This window comes from Scardinius erythrophthalmus, assembly GCF_964197995.2.
Source record: "Scardinius erythrophthalmus genome assembly, chromosome: 25".
NCBI lineage: Eukaryota > Metazoa > Chordata > Actinopteri > Cypriniformes > Leuciscidae > Scardinius > Scardinius erythrophthalmus.
Window position 1 is genome coordinate 30,036,534 of NC_138245.1, and position 16,241 is coordinate 30,052,774.

The 16,241-nt window shown below is 38.1% G+C and overlaps 1 protein-coding gene across 7 annotated transcripts in view; it reads right to left on the reverse strand.

The window, feature by feature from the left end:
- The window catches only part of slmapa (sarcolemma associated protein a), a 70,175-nt gene that overhangs the window by 29,704 nt on the left and 24,230 nt on the right, over window positions 1-16,241 (reverse strand). For 5 of the 7 annotated variants that reach the window (XM_081357363.1, XM_081357362.1, XM_081357361.1 and 2 more), the window contains exon 4: window positions 5,023-5,059. In XM_081357363.1, the coding sequence (XP_081213489.1) occupies window positions 5,023-5,059 (37 nt within the window). Of the gene's footprint in view, window positions 1-5,022; window positions 5,060-6,362; window positions 6,801-16,241 lie in introns of those variants that run through there. The other 2 variants (XM_081357365.1, XM_081357364.1) reach the window with 2 other exon arrangements.

The following is a 16,241-nucleotide window of genomic DNA, read 5'->3' on the forward strand; positions in this document are numbered from 1 at the left end:
CTAGTCATAACCGCAATTATTTTTTAGACAATTAATCGTCAGCCAAATTTCATAATCGTGACAGGCCTACTGACGCTTTTCTGACGTCATATGTTGTGGTAGCATACAATGGCAGAGGGAGGCGAGTGTAATTAAAAATGCTCCAACTACTTTAAAGGGATGGTTCAGAGTAATTTCAACCTGAGCCTTTGCACAATGACCTCGAGACTTTGCACCATGACCTGTTCCCTTGGTCGAACATTATTAAAGTTAGAGCTTATTTAGAGATATCAGCCGGATGGCTTAGTGCAGGCACTAATGGATCCAAGGTTGTATCTGGTAAGTTACCCCACTAATAATGCCCAGAATGGTACCAAACTTCTACAGTAGTACAAATAGTTTCTGTACTCATAAAACGAGGCATTGGAAAGTTTGTAAGTACATCAGGAGTTTATTTAAATAACACTTTCATGCTACCGCTAACCCGAACGTAGAGGTCACTTCCGTGATTTGGGAAAACCCCATAAAAGTCCTGGCAGAAAGCGATGCATAAGGATATAGTGTAAAGACGCCCAGTTCCAGGAATGCACTAATATTTTGTTGGTAGTACCAGTTTGCAACAATTATTAGTGAACACTAGGGCTGTCGCGGTGAAGGAATTTTGAGTGGCTCAATAATGCGGTATGCGGTATTATCGTCATTTATTTATTTAGATATATTTATATTTACAAAAACGAGTAGCCTACATTTTCAGTAACCAATGTAACCGAAACTAAACAGCGTCTCTGCGCATTGAAAGGCTGTCAATCAGCGCACATTACACTGTTATGGCAATGGACTGTCTCTGAGTGAATCATTAAACCGTTCATTCAACGAACACGTTCAAAAACGCTGATTCTTTAAAAGATAGTAATGAAATGTTAAGTTAATGTTAAGCTCCACTTTTCAAGGCTGAGCTGACCAGCAATGCGTCGCATGGGTAACACTGAAGCTGACGCTTAAATGGCATTGATTCAATGCGTGACTCGCTGCTTTTTGATTCGCACGGCTTCCTCGCGCTGTGGAACGCTGACCAGTGCTGTCGCTGTTGCCATTCATGGTAAATCCCTAAACGTTAAGAGGATGACAAGACAAATTTCGCTTTCCTTGGACACGGAAAGCTTTTCAAGCATATATATGACTTGACTTCAAAGACAGACGCAGATAATCGCACGCGCTCGGTCGATCTCTCTCATTCACTGTCTGTTAAGTCTTAAGTGCAAATCAATGAAGCCTCTGTACAAATCACCATGATAAAAACAGTCTTGTTATCATTATTAACTTATTTAACATTCAATACACATGCACAAAGTTCAAAACAAGAAGGGTATAGCCTTATGAAAAAAGAAAAATGCGAATATCGCGGTTGCTACGGTTACTTGCATTCCTCTGCGGTTGGCTTCTCAGTAGCGCGGTTTTACAATTTTGCGGTTATCGCGACAGCCCTAGTTAACACTAAGTTGTCAACACTTCGAAAAAAACCTCAAATAAATTTGGATGTACCAAAAAAACGTTGTTACACTACATCCTTATGCATCGCTTTCTGCCAGGACTTTTACGGGCTTTTAAGCGATGCATAAGGATGTAGTGTTACAACGTTTTCTTTTCTTTTTTTTAGTGATGCACCGAAATGAAAATTCTGGGCCGACACCGAAACCGAAAATTTAGGATGCACTTGGCCGAAAACCGAAACTGAAGCCGAAAATGGCTTCTTTTAAAAAACTTATACATTTTATATATATATTTAAATTGCTTGAAATTAATGGATCTTAAATGAAAAATCACAATATAATAATCAAACTTTTATTAACAGTTACATAACAAAACATACAATATTTTAACAATAAATATAAATAATAATACCAAATAATATTATCCTTCAAGTTTTATGTTCCATTAAATAAAATAGTTTTTTAAAAGTTGAGCAAAAAAAAAAATCCACAATTTTGGAGATTTTTGCAGAACAAATGTTACATATTGCAACTTTGGTGTCCTCACGTATAGGGCTGTCACTTTTGTGAAAAAAAATCCTGTTCGATTTTTGAGACATAAGTGTTCATTGAATCGTTAGTAAATTGCCTATATTTGGCGTTGATGCGTTTTCAACATAGGCAAATCCACGGACAACTAAACAGGCATTAGGACGAACGTAAAGACAGCAATGTGGACTGCCATAACATCAATGAAAAACATTACTGAAGGCTACATTTATTATGCGCTATATTATACATAAATAAGCTATTTTGTGAGTGTGTGTGTGTGTGTGTGTGTGTGTGTGTGTAGGTGTGTGTGTGTGTAGGTGTGTGTGTGTGTGTGTGTGTGTGTGTGTCAGAACCTGCAGTTGCTGTGTGACGTGCGTTCGCTGCGGGCGTATCGTGACGAGCTGTACGCGCTCCGAGAGAAGGCCGTTCCCTATTTTCGTTTTCGAAACATGTGTTGGTTGGTCCGATCGCTTGTGCAATAAGTGACAGCCCTCTGACATGCTTAATCTTTGATAGGCAGACGCGTGATAACAGCTCGACCGTGAGTGAAACCTAAGCGCTTGCGCACGGATGGGAGGGGCGGGTGGCATTCACTTTCTGTTTACGTTTTCGGCAGTTTTTTTTATTTCGGCCCGAAACCGATAATGCAGGGCTTGAATTTCGGTGCGGGATTGCGGGTATTGCGCATATTTTTTATCATTCCCGCAGGTCTCCCATTTATAATGCGGGAAATTCCCGCAAACATTGATTCACTTTAGCATGTAGGTTCAGGTTGTATTAGTAAATTAATCCACGCAGATTGAAAATCAAATCAGTCATTTTAAAACTGTCTGCGAGACGCAATTTCACAAACAGCGTGAGTGATTCAGCGGCACTGCGTCTTCTATCTCGCGTCTCTCAAAATGGGTTGCACAATGCAATCGTTAAGCGCGCAGCAGGCGGCGGAAATACACTCTCGCGTTTCGGGAGTCGATCGGGCCAGCATTGCATCACGAGTAACTAAAGTTTACCATTTGCACGTCTTTTCAAGTCTCACCAGTTTAAACAGTCACGCGATTTTAAACTCTTCGGTACTTGCGCGCTGTCTGAGAGATGCTTTTTTCTCTGCACACATACATAGAGTAAAGCAGCCTCACAAACAGCTCTTCAAAAACTTTTCTCTTTATTTCTCTTTATTGATATCTTTATTCTATTGTATTTATTTGTGCTACTTTTTTCAATTTAATTCAAAGATTGAAATCAAGCTTCCTTGAGTTGTGTAAATTCTTAAGAACAAAATGACCCCATTGTAAAAATGCAATGAGTAGGCTAAGCATACATTTAGGCGAGATAAATGTAATTAAAAAAAAAGTCTAAACTCCCCCCTCAAATTAAAAATTCCCCCCCATAAGAATCACCTAAGGGGGGATTTCCCCCCCATTTTCCAAAATGAAATTCAGGCCCTGTAATGGCATTTTCGGCCGAAAATTTCGGCGACCGAAATTTCGGTGCACCCCTACTTTTTTTTGTTTTTCTCGATGTCCGGGTTAGCGGTAGCATTAGCCATCAGGCAAGTGTTATTTAAATAAACTCCTGATGTACTTACAAACTTTACAATGCCTCGTTTTATGAGTACAGAACCTATTTGTACTACAGTTGAAGTTTGGGACCATTCTGGGCATTATTAGTGTGGTAATTCACCAGATACAGCCTTGGATCCATTAGCGCCTGCACTAAGCCATCCGGCTGATATCTCTAAATAAGCTCTAACTTTAATAATGTATGACTAAAGGGAAAAAAAGCTTCTGGGGGGGTGTTTGACTCGAGGTCATGGTGCAGAGGACCCTAGGTTGAAATTACTCCGAACCATCCCTTTAAAAGCCTACATCTGGGCACATTTCGGCTTTCATGAACAACCTGGTAAGCACGACCTGGAGAAGACACACGCTGTGTGTAAATCATGTCACGCACACATAAAATATGCAGGGGGTAATACCACTAACTCGAGAAGCCACGTCAGCCGCTGTCACCCCGAGCTGTTAACGCCTGGCAGAGCTGCGGTCTCATGTCGTGGATGAATGGCAGCGATCACTTTTAGTATTTACTTTTGTGTGTTCTCAATGCTCCTGTTGTCTTCTGTGCCCAGACTTGAGTTTTGTTTAATGTTTGATACATTCAAGAAGTGTGTTTTCTTTGAGCAGGTAAAATTAAAGGTTCAGTTCATATATCTGACTGCTTGCATTCATTGACAAAATTGTATACATGAAGTAAAATTGAAAATTGAGAACATTGTGATATCGAATTGAACTGAATCGATGACATGATAATCGTAATCGAACCAAACCGTGAGACCAGTGCAGGTTCACACCCCTATTTGATGATTGAGCAGATGAGAATTCTTTCATAAACATTTTTAAAAATCTCACCAACCCCAAACTTTTGAAAGGTATAGTTACTACTTCACTAAATTGCAATTGTGAATTGGGATGTAGTTTGAGTCTAGGATCTCATCAACATGCTATCAGTAATAGCATTTGATGCAACAAAGAGAGAAGAGAACGACTTTATTCGATTTCTGTTTAAAGACTAATGCGATTAAGCACGAGTATATATTTAAAACTTGCAAAGAAAGACACCTCTGTGCACGACTGGGAACGATCCGCCACACAACTAAAATGTTCCCTGTTAAAGCTCCACAGAGGCATCCCACACGGAGGATAACTGCATTATCTAACTTCATCTGGACCACCTCCAGGACTGTTCACAAATACACCACATGGAAACCTCAGATAGCGGCATATAATGCTTGCTGATGTTAATTCAAGGCTTTAGCAACAGCAAGGACATGGAAATCAATGGCATTCATAACAAGCTGCTTTGAGGACAACATAGCAAAAGCTGCATGCTGTTTGATATCCAAAAGACACAATTATAAAGAACATAATGAACTGGAAATCATTCATTCATGATCAAGTTTAATCTGGAGACAAACAACCTTACATCCTGCACATATAACGAAAGAAAGCGAGTCACGAGCGCTTACCTTATCAATAGCCAGTGGCAGTGGAGCTGGAACAACACTGGAAGAGAAAGAGAGATTGTTACTGGTTTATGGAGAGATCGGGACGGATCTACTGACACTTTGCATGAGGAAAGTTAGGTGCAAATATTTGCTAGCAGACTCACTCAACTGATTCAACTTTGCACTGTTAATCTTTTACAGTACAGCCCTTTTACAACTTGAAAATATTAGCAACACCACATGAGAGATACAAGTTGTTTCTCATTTACCTTTTTTCTGTTTTTGACTTGGTTTTAGCTTTTAACTATAATAAATCACCCTGGCTCCCATCAAACCATAACATTATATAAGGTAGTGTGCAGTACTGTGATATTGCCAATAAAAGGAACAAGTCGACAACTCATTAAGACTATTAATCACAGACTGTTTTAATGTTAAAACATCAGATATCATCTAAATGATTCCAGCTATGTCACGCCACATCAGCCGTCCAGTTGGCAAAGCTGAACTTACACCCAGTTTCCCGTGCTTGCATGACATAAATAGGCTGTGGGTTCAAAAGGTCAGCAGTGATACCTGTGGACTTTCTGCTCCAGAGAGCAAACGGGCAGAATCAGAATATGAAATTATCTCAGTCACTAAGACTTTGCGAAATGAGTCTAACTGAATGAAGTCAGGAGAAATGGAGTCTAGAGAACCACGACACCCTGATCCGATCTATAAACCCTGAGGAACTACTGGAAAATATAACAAAACAATGATAAAGATTTTCCAAAACATCAATCCAGGCTATTTATATGATGCAAATCTTAAAGATGACAAAATAAACTTTTAACATGCATATGTAATTGGACATAATATTGTGTGTACACATTTTTGTCCAATAAAATGCTCTTTAAAAATTTAAGTTTTCCAAGCATGTAATTTCTCCTAATATTGCCAGGTTTGGCATGACTATGGGAATAAAGTGGGAAAAGATGAGTCCTTTTGGAGGAACAAGCCTTTCAACAACTTCCTGCTGGCACAGGAAATACGTCAACAGAGCAAAGCAGATTGCACTCATGAATACAGTACAAGTCATTTAAAAACATATTCAGCATATGTTCAAGGCCTTGTTCAAACACACATTATTGTTTTTTAGTACATTAATTATTAAATGACCAGCTTTAAACCTATAATCCAGGTGGGTGAACTATAAAACAAGTAGAGAGAGAAGAGCAGAGACAGTTCAGGCCTCAACACACCCAAATAAAAATGTCCTGCTAGATGTGATTCACATTTCAAGCATTTTTTTCCCATATGAACTGCGTCATTCCTTCAAAAGCCTGCCGATCCCTCTTTTTTTGGAAAAGTCTTGTTACCTGAAGTGTAAGAAAAGCAGACTTTATAGTGAGATGTCCATCAGCTGAGCAGATGTCTGGCAGTCCAAACGTCTGTGGTCTTAATATTTATCTTTCAGACGCTTTGCAGAAGAACATGCTGTCATGCTCACTTTAGCAGCTTGATAACATGGCTGGATCCTCGTCGCTTGTGTAAAATCAAAACAGCGCAGTTGTGTCCGCTCCACACAGTTCAACAGCATCTACGCCTCTCCCACAGGCAGCGGTTCAAAGTTCAAGAGCCTGTCATGTGATAATTCCAGACTCTTCTGAAATAAAACACTCCAAAGTCCCTCAGAGCTCCACACCGATCTGAAGAGCCTTCAATTTTCATGCGCAGTGAAACTCAGGCGGGACAATAGTAGCAGAACCTGATCCGCTGGCCGTCTGCCCCTATGGCATCTGCTCAGCAACTCATGTAAAGAAACAAAGCCGACGGGTTGGAGAGCATTCCAGGAGACATGGGGGAAGATCACACTTGTGGGATGTTCATAACTAAATAGAGTTATGCAACGGTGATCCACAAACATCCTTATAGCAGTGGAGCATCACGTTACACAAGCAAAGGTTATGTTTGGAACAGCATACAACACCATATAGTGCAGTATATAGTGTATACTGTGAACAATATGCAAAATTTCTAGGGATGCACCAATAAGAAAATTTTGCATGATGACGCAAGTCTAAATCCAAATTTTTATATTATTTTTGAGACCCTGATTACAAAAAAACAAAAGTCTCACCATTGAAAGCCAGAGCACTTTAACATCAATCAAACATATACAGTAGTGTAGCCTAGTTTTATCAAGTTTTAAAATTAATTTAAAAAATCAAAATGCATGTGCCATGGATAAATAAATTGGAATTATCAAGGACAAAAATTAAATTATTTTAATTAAACCATACTGTTGATGAAAATGATGAGAAAAATAAAAGTGCAAGTTATAATAAAAAAATGCATCACTGTTTTTGAAAGAGAAACATCAAAAATTAATATTACGGTTTCAAATAACAGCACTGCCGAAGCTGAAGAGCTGAATGAACACCGGGAAACTGAAGTTAGCGGGTTAATTAACTCAACAAAACGCATCCTATATGAGATTAAGCAGATATTTATACAACATAAACATAATATTATACCTTATATCTGCACAAAATAACACAAATTAACTTCATAATGTGTAATCTATACCAATATGGTGGCCGATATATCATGCTTTCATAAAATTTTGTCTTTAGTATAAAATGTAGTGAAAATGCAAAAAAGAACCATAATTTATATTATATCTAGATGTCATTTGCTACATTTACCTTGCATAAAATTGATGCACTTGCATAATACTCAAGTGGTGACAATGTAGTATGTGTATAGAATTTATATATACACATTATATACACATATTTTGTGTGTGTATACATACACACACACACACACACACACACACACACACACACACACACACACACTTCCAGATATCCAGAACCGAAGCTAGACACTTGCTATAAAAATAATTAAAAATGCCAAGGCAAAATGAGCTATTTCTGATTCTTGAACTGAAGTTTGTAACGTTCATAATAGCAACATCTCCCACTAAAGCAGTGTGCAGCTTCAGGCACAGTGTCTTGTGAGTGTGTGTTTATGTAATCCAGAGATGAGTCACAGTAACTCTCCTGTTCCAAGCCTGCAGCCACACACACGCCATTGTTTGAGATTTGTTTCTCAATATGGCAGTCATGGGCTCACTGATAATTCATGAAGACTTGCCGATATCAACAGAGCCACGGAAAACACTCTGAATTTGATTGAGAAGTATTTTGTTTTTATCCTCCAGGACTAGGGATTAAAACAAGTGTCATTTTTCAATTATTGGCAAGAGCAGACTGACATGCAAAATTTCCAACCACAATTTGTTCCTTACATTCCATTTAGAAAAACTAATTAAAAACTAGGTCAACACTTTATTTTACAGTGTCCTTGTTACATATGTTACACGTACTTACAATAGTATTAACAGTTAATTACAAATAATTACATGCAACTAACCCTCAATCAAACCCTAATCCTACCCTAACCCTATAGTAAGTACATGTAGTTGCTTAATATTACTCAGTATTTAAATATTTAATTACACTGTAACAATGACACCATAAAATAAAGTGTAACCAAAACTAGTAATCCAGATGCGTAGCAACACATATCTAGCTCATGGTGAAATAAAATGTAATTGAAATAAATAAATATTACACATTTAGCCTCCATCATTGATCAACCAATTCAGTCATACACACACAGTGTCAAGTGAACTGCACTTTTATGAATGTCAACAACCACCAATTGGAATATATTCGATGTGTATTTTCCAGCTTTGAAAAGCGATGGCGATTGGTGTGATGAGATTAATACAGAAATAGAAACAAAATAATATGGCTGGTTGGGACAAACGGAGGTAGGATTCACCACTGGCTCATTAATAATGATTTAGCATAATAATATAGCTTTTACATCAGGATGACAGTAAAATAGGACTGTACAGAATAGCATTTGCAGAAATTAAACGACTCACAAGAGAACCAATAAAGTGTGATTGGCAGATTGGAAATCCATTACAAATTCACTATGAGTAAACTGGAAACAATGTCCCAGATCTGGTTGTGGTCCTATGCTGAAATCTGTGATCAATTATAGAGGGAAAGAAAATGGTGAGAGTTCACCCAGTGGAGGAAACGGGACATCCCTGTCCAGTAATGCACTCTCTCGCCCTCCAGATGGAAAATAAAAACGATCAGCCCTCGATGACTATCATTCACATCTCTGTCGTTTCCCCTCCTTCAATAAATCTATCCATCCCTACTCACAGAGCAACAATATAAATCTATCTGAAAGAGGCTAAATGAACATTAAGTGGAAAGAGTGAAGGGAACATATCTTAAGCAGATGTCTTTTGTCGACTTGCTGGAAAGAATTTCAGCAGGCTAGTGGTGAGACATGATTTCTCACTTAGGCTGCCTTTTTGACCTCACTTGCAACACAAAAATCAAGTAAAAACCCTGGCCACAAACACATATCCCAGACATCCCCTGACTGCATCTTCTAATGAACAGAAGAGCGCACAGACACATGCCGCTAACCCCGAACATGCATCTCTGGTCGTGCTGGGCTCCTCAGGCAAGAGCTCAACAACTAGGCTAGACGTGTGTGGTGTCTATAAATACCTCAAACTGGATGTGAACATGCGACTGGGTCGAGAGCTCGGCCAAGGAGCTCCACTGCAGACATGAGACACAACTGATGTTTGATTAACAGGAGAAGAATATAGGGAGTAGAGTGAACAAAGATGGGCAATTCGTATATAACACAAGCATATAATTTCTGAAGCACTAGCATCATAAGCTTTGCCAAAAATAATAATGCATAATTCAAAATACATTTAGGCTCGAAATTGCAACCATTTTGCTTGCATATGCTCCCGAAATTTAAACTGCGCAACCTCAAAATATATCAAAATATATATACATCTCTACAAAACTAAAGAGATGAAGAGAGATGATGAAAAGGACATAGAGAGATTTCTTCTGTAAGCCGTCTAAAGTCACAGATAGTCTAACTCCTGTAGTTGGCGATCATGTGGTGAATGTGGATCCACCAGCAGAAAACAAGGCTTAGGCCTAAAAAAAAAAAAAAAAAGTTTGGTTCCGGTTGGTTGTCAGTTGAGGTCATGGGTCGGTAGGGATTTTTTTTTATTTTATTTATTTATTTATTTTCCTCCAGTGGCAGTTTTACACACACACACACACGCGCGCTGATTTTAAATGAGTGTACCGGTACTTTTTTCTACTAAAAACCAGACATCTCAAGCAATGTTTCATCTAATATCTTTAATAGTATTAACCTCAATACAAATCTTCTCAGAAAATCTTCAAAATAAAATGTAACAATTCAAACCGTTGAACTTAAGGAAACTTATGGCAGCCATTGACTCTGCTCACTAAATACCTGAACTGAAATAAGGACGTCACACCACTGACAACCGAACCAAGCTGGTGAGTTGGTGTCGACACCACATCGCTTGCTAGGTCTGTCCATTTCTCAGCTCTGTCGACTTTGCCGGCAGCTGATACGAATCTACAAGAGCATTTTTTGACTTCTTGAAGCACGGTTTCAAATGTTTTTAAACCCAATTTTACAATTTTGGTTGACATGCTAGTGTTGCATGGGCAAATAATTATCACGTTACACATGTCCATCATTGCAAAAGAAAGAATAATATGTTGATATGGACTAGGCTAAAGTTACGCTACTGTATTTGATATTACTAATTTACGCGGGCGAATCAAACTTTTACGACAGTGATTCTGTATTCCCGTTTAAAGTCTGTTGTTGCCATAGACACGCAAAACGCGCACACACACACACAAAAAGCCTTCGCGGGAGTTTGACAGGCGATCTCATGGTAGATTAACATGGAGGATTTGAACTTGAAAAACGGAGTGTACAGACATCTTTTTGTAGTCAAACAACATTCTTTGTTATGTTCATTTATGTGGTTTATTTGATTTTGATGCTATAAATTAACTAGAAGCAAGAGACGATCAGTTAGTTTTAACTGATGATCTAACTTACAGCGATCTGTTCGACACATTCAAGAGCCACAAAACGGTATTTATTGTTTACATTTCTTTAAAAAATGACCACATTTGAAAGGTGAAATAACCAAATGAGACTTTGTTTCATATTAAAAGTAAGCTGGTAATGTTAACTATGTCCTGTCTGTCAGCATGTTGTCAGTGCCCTCTCTGTTCCGCGATATGTTGTTGACTCCCCCCCCCCCGTGTTTCTCTTAATGTTACGATTTCCAAACCTTAAGTTATAGCTCACTTTAGGAATTGACAGTTAAAGGGTTTTGATGCAATACTTAGTTTTTAACGGATTACTTAAGTGTAAAACAGCATTTAAAGGAAACTGTCATTTAATTAACGATGTGTGAAAGACCGTTCTTCCCCAGTCTCATAAAATAAATTTGGGTCGCACATAAATTGACAGGGTCGGTCGGAAACCGGAACCAAACAAATTTTTTTTTTAGGCCTTACAGTTTTCAGAGAGAGTGGCTGAAAGACTTCGAGTTGTGTCTGCTATGAAAATGGCTCAATGCACTGCGTTCACTGTAAAGCCTGTGGGTACAGAGATTGCAGGTAACACTGCGTTTGCCATTGAATCTACACATTTTAAGCACGAGAGCTTGATTAAACAGGGAGAGAGCCAAGAAATGCCAGGACAAGTGTGTGGCAAAGAATTCAGGATCAGATTCGATTGTTGAAGCTTTCAATCGTCAGGATGCTCCCGGTTGTTCCGCTCAATTGGCAGAGTTGACTCTGAAATTTAACACCGCCTACACCATCTGTTATTATTAGGGCTGGGTACCGAGTTCGATACTTTTTAGGTACCGACTGAATTGCCTCGATACTATCGAGTATCGAAAAATGACTTGTTTTTCGGTACCAGATTTCGATACCTAAGGGGTTATCGTCAATGTCAGTGCTCAAACAAATACATATGAAATGCACAACGACACGCCTAAAGTCGCTCACGCACATACACGCACACGACTACACACACGACTGACACGAGACGCGCGGATCTCTCTGCGCACATACATATGAGACGCGCGCGCGCACACAAACTGTCCACGCACATTTTCATATGAGACGCGAGCACACACACACGCGCACATACTCAATAAGACGCGAGCACACACACTCACAATACTCTAAAGATGTGGAAAAGTCGATCAAAAGTGTGGCTACATTTCTCCAGGCTCGATGCCAACAGCGCGCGATGCAGTATTTGCGGTAAAATAATTGCTGCAAAGACCGGTACCGCGACAGATATGATGAAGCACTTGACAGTGCACGGAGTAAACATACATAAGAGCAGAAAGTTGCTCCGTCTTTGACTGGTAAATGAAGAGATACCTTGTTGATCACTCTGACAGTGCTTATATTGCCATTTACTGAATGTACACTGCCGTTCAAAAATGTGTTGGTCAGAATTTTTCTTCAGTAAGGATGCATTAAAGTGATCAAAAATGACCTTAAAACATGTGTAATGTTACAAAAGATTTCTGTTTCAAATAAATGCTGTTCTTTTGAAATTTATATTCATCAAAGAATCATGAAAAAATGTATCATAGTTTCCAAAAACGGTTTTCATATTTCTGAAGGATCATGTGACACTGAAGTAATGATTTTGAAAATTCAGCTTTGACAACACAGGAAAAAATTACATTTTGAAATATATTCAAATAAGATTTTAAATTTTAATACTATTCCACAATATTACAAGTTTTACTGTATTTTTTTTTTAACAAATTCAGCTTTGGTGAGCATGAGCTCTTTATAAAAAAATATTTTGTTCCTTATGTATATGTATAAGGAATATTTTGTTCCTTTGTGCCTTTTTTTGTTCCTTTGTTCACTAACTAAGGAGCATGAGTCAAACTGAAAAAATAAAACCAAAGTTTTTCTGAGGTAATGTGTTATGTAATCTTGTTAAAATGGATTAAAAAAAAAATTGGTATCGAAAAAAGTATCGTTCAGGAACCGGTATCGAAATCAAGGTATCGGTATCGGTATTGGTATCAAAATTTTTTGAACGATACCCAGCCCTAGTTATTATATATATTTGCACAGTAGTTGTGGTGCTCAAAGTTGCACCAGTGCAACCAAGTAAAAAATAAATGTATTGGTAAAAAAAATACTTTTCCAATGGTTTACCTAAAGTTGTGTCTGAATAAATAAGATGGGATAAGAGAAAGTATTTCATCTTCTACATAGAACATTTTATATTTTATCATACATGTTATAAATAAAAAAAATATATAAATATTCTGTTTCACTGAACGGCCACCGATGTCGCTATAACACAGGTTTCTTAATTCTACATAAAGACCCTTTAAAAAAAAACGTTTTGAACGTTCAGAGAACTTTCATAATCTAAAAGTAAAATGTTCTTATAACATTTTTGTTTGCGGATCAAATCTGATTTCAAATAGTCTTTGCGTCACTCTTAAGGTGACACAACGACAACGTCAAAATGGGTGACGGAATAACCGGAAGTATTCATACATATATGCATATATACCAGTCTCCTCCATTGGGAGAAACTCAATAGGGAGCTTATTTTCCATTTTTCCTACATTCGTTTTGTAAGTCTCATGACATACGTGGGTAATGCCTACATCATTACTAAAGCAACCCATGCTGATAGGTTAGTTATGTCTAAACACAAATCTGATTTGATCACTTGCAGTTAATAGTGTGGACAGTCATGTCTGAAAAGAAAAGAGAAAATTTATATTTGCTTACTCCCAGACTTTTTTTTACTCCCAGGTAGTTTCATTTTTGTTTGTTTTTTGGCCTCCTGACGCTTCTTTGTACTTGTTTCTTTTGAAATTATTACTTTTATCATCAAAATATTATGATCAGCATTACCTTAACTAAATTTAGTGGTTTGTTCTTCCCTCGTATTTAAAATACATATAAAAAAAGAAACATTTTCCTCACATTTTGACTTTGAAAAGGACATCCCTTTTAGACACACTTTTAAACTTCTAGATGAACTCAGAAGCTGACCCCACTAACAAACTAGTTAATTATTAAATGACCAGTCAACAATCACTGACCCATCCCTAACAGACCGGGAGTTAAAGAAAAGAGGTTCAGGCATTAATGGGAGGATTTAGAGACACTGAGCTTTAAGGTGTGTGTGGTCCCACATCCCCGCCAGTGTTTATGGAGTTAAGAAATGGAAAGATCTCTGAGATTTCCCTGTCAGCTTTATTCAGCAAGCACTTCCACGCTAAGCGAGGAGATGCATGAAATCTTTTAAAGCTCCAGAAATGCCCACAGTACACACTTTGTTTCCACGTGAGTTGGTTTAACAGGTCCTGCCAGCACTGGAGGCCACAGGGAAGCATTCAATGCGAGAGCCATCTGCTTCACGGATGCCTTCCGTTAAACGATTTTTATAGCCGATGATACATGCACAGTCAAACATAGCATTCATACGGTGGTAGGAAATCCCTTCCGTCAACAAGACCATCAATATCCCTCTTCATGAATATAATAAACACCAGCCATGCCGAGCATCAGATTACTAACTAGACGACTGTTTGGCTCTGTACCCTGGATGGCAGTTCAATAGCGATACGCTAAGCAGGCTTTTAACTAAATGAAGAAAATGCAGGTGAAATGTAAAGTTGGCGCACATGGCTGGTGTACACCTAGATTTCAATGTAATAAAACCTGTGTGGATTTGGCGACGCTCAGACTTAATGCCGTCGAAATGGAACGGGGAGCAGATGGAGGCGGATGAGACCCGCGAGACCCCTATGGAGCCGGTGCTCATCTCTCGTCTCAGACAGTCTGCAGATCGTGCAGCTTCACACAAATCCAATCAAAATCAATAACTGGCCGGGTCACAGTGAGTCATGCACAAAATGAAATTGAGGCCTTTGGGCCTGAAAAAAATAAATAAAAAGAAAAACACCTTTTTGTAAGCTTTCATTACAATTTGATGAACAACGTGCTATAATTTTTTTCTATAAAGATCATTTTAACAGTAAAAGACTAAGAAAATGCTAAGGTAAAAACCTGTTAAAAGGGGTGGTATAAGGCCCTATTCACAAAATGTTAAATAAGTCTCTGATAACCCCAGAGTGTGTATGTGAAGTTTCAGCTCAAAATACCCCACAGATATTTTTATATAGCATGTTAAAATTGTCACATTTTGAGGGTGAGCAAAAACGCACCGTTTTTGTCTGTCCCTTTAAATGCAAATGAGCTGCTGCTCCCGGCACAGGGGGCGGAGCTTCAACAGCTTGTGTCATTTTACGTTTCAAAAACGTTTAGCCTTTTATGTTCAAACCGGAGTCAGACAATGATGAAGAGACTCAAGAAGAAGTGACAACATGTAGAAGCAACAGGACATTTCTGAATGGTTAGTTGATGAATTTATGAAGCTGATGTGTAGTTAATATCTTCTAGTCATTGATTAGCATATTCTGTCATGATAATCTATAAATCATGTTCAGGGGCGGGGTTTATGTAAATAAAAAAAAATAAAAAAAGTGATGTCACTAACCCAGGAGGAATGTGATGTAGTCTCTACCAGCCGTTTGTTGTAGTCGTTAAAAAGCTATTTTAGAAAAAGAAAATATCTCCCTTTGCTTTGAACTTTGAGCATTGTAACTTTGCAGATGTTGTTTATGCTCAAACAGCAACATTACACACTAACTAAAGTTAGAAAAGTCAAATCATAATCAACCACCCCTTTAATTGGCAAACAGCAAGTCCCCTTACTATACAGTGAAAAACTGGAATAGATTTAATGGGACATTTCATGCAATTTTACAGTCAAATACTGTTAAATGCACATTTTTTGGAAGTGAAAAAGAACAAGTCCTTTTTACAACTCTTTTGACTGACATTCCCAGTATACTCTGTGTGACGGCTCTTATTTGATGGCTTTTCAGTGAAATAACTTTTCTTTTTTTTCTTATCAGTTATGTACATGAAGTTTATAAAAAAGAACAACAAAGCAAAAGTAAGCCTATAGTTCTTACACGACATCACACAGACATTTAATGAACTAAAAACTAAGTGACTAAGTCCAAATCTTTTCGATGCCATAGATGCTGTAAATGGACCTTACGCTGAATTTCACTTGGAATATTCTGCTAAACCAAAAGACTAAATGGAAAGGCACAGAGCATCACTGTGGCATGTGGTTAGATTATATATGTAAATACTTGGGTTTGCTAAATAACCAACAAAATAAACAAAGGGAATGACAACAACCACAGA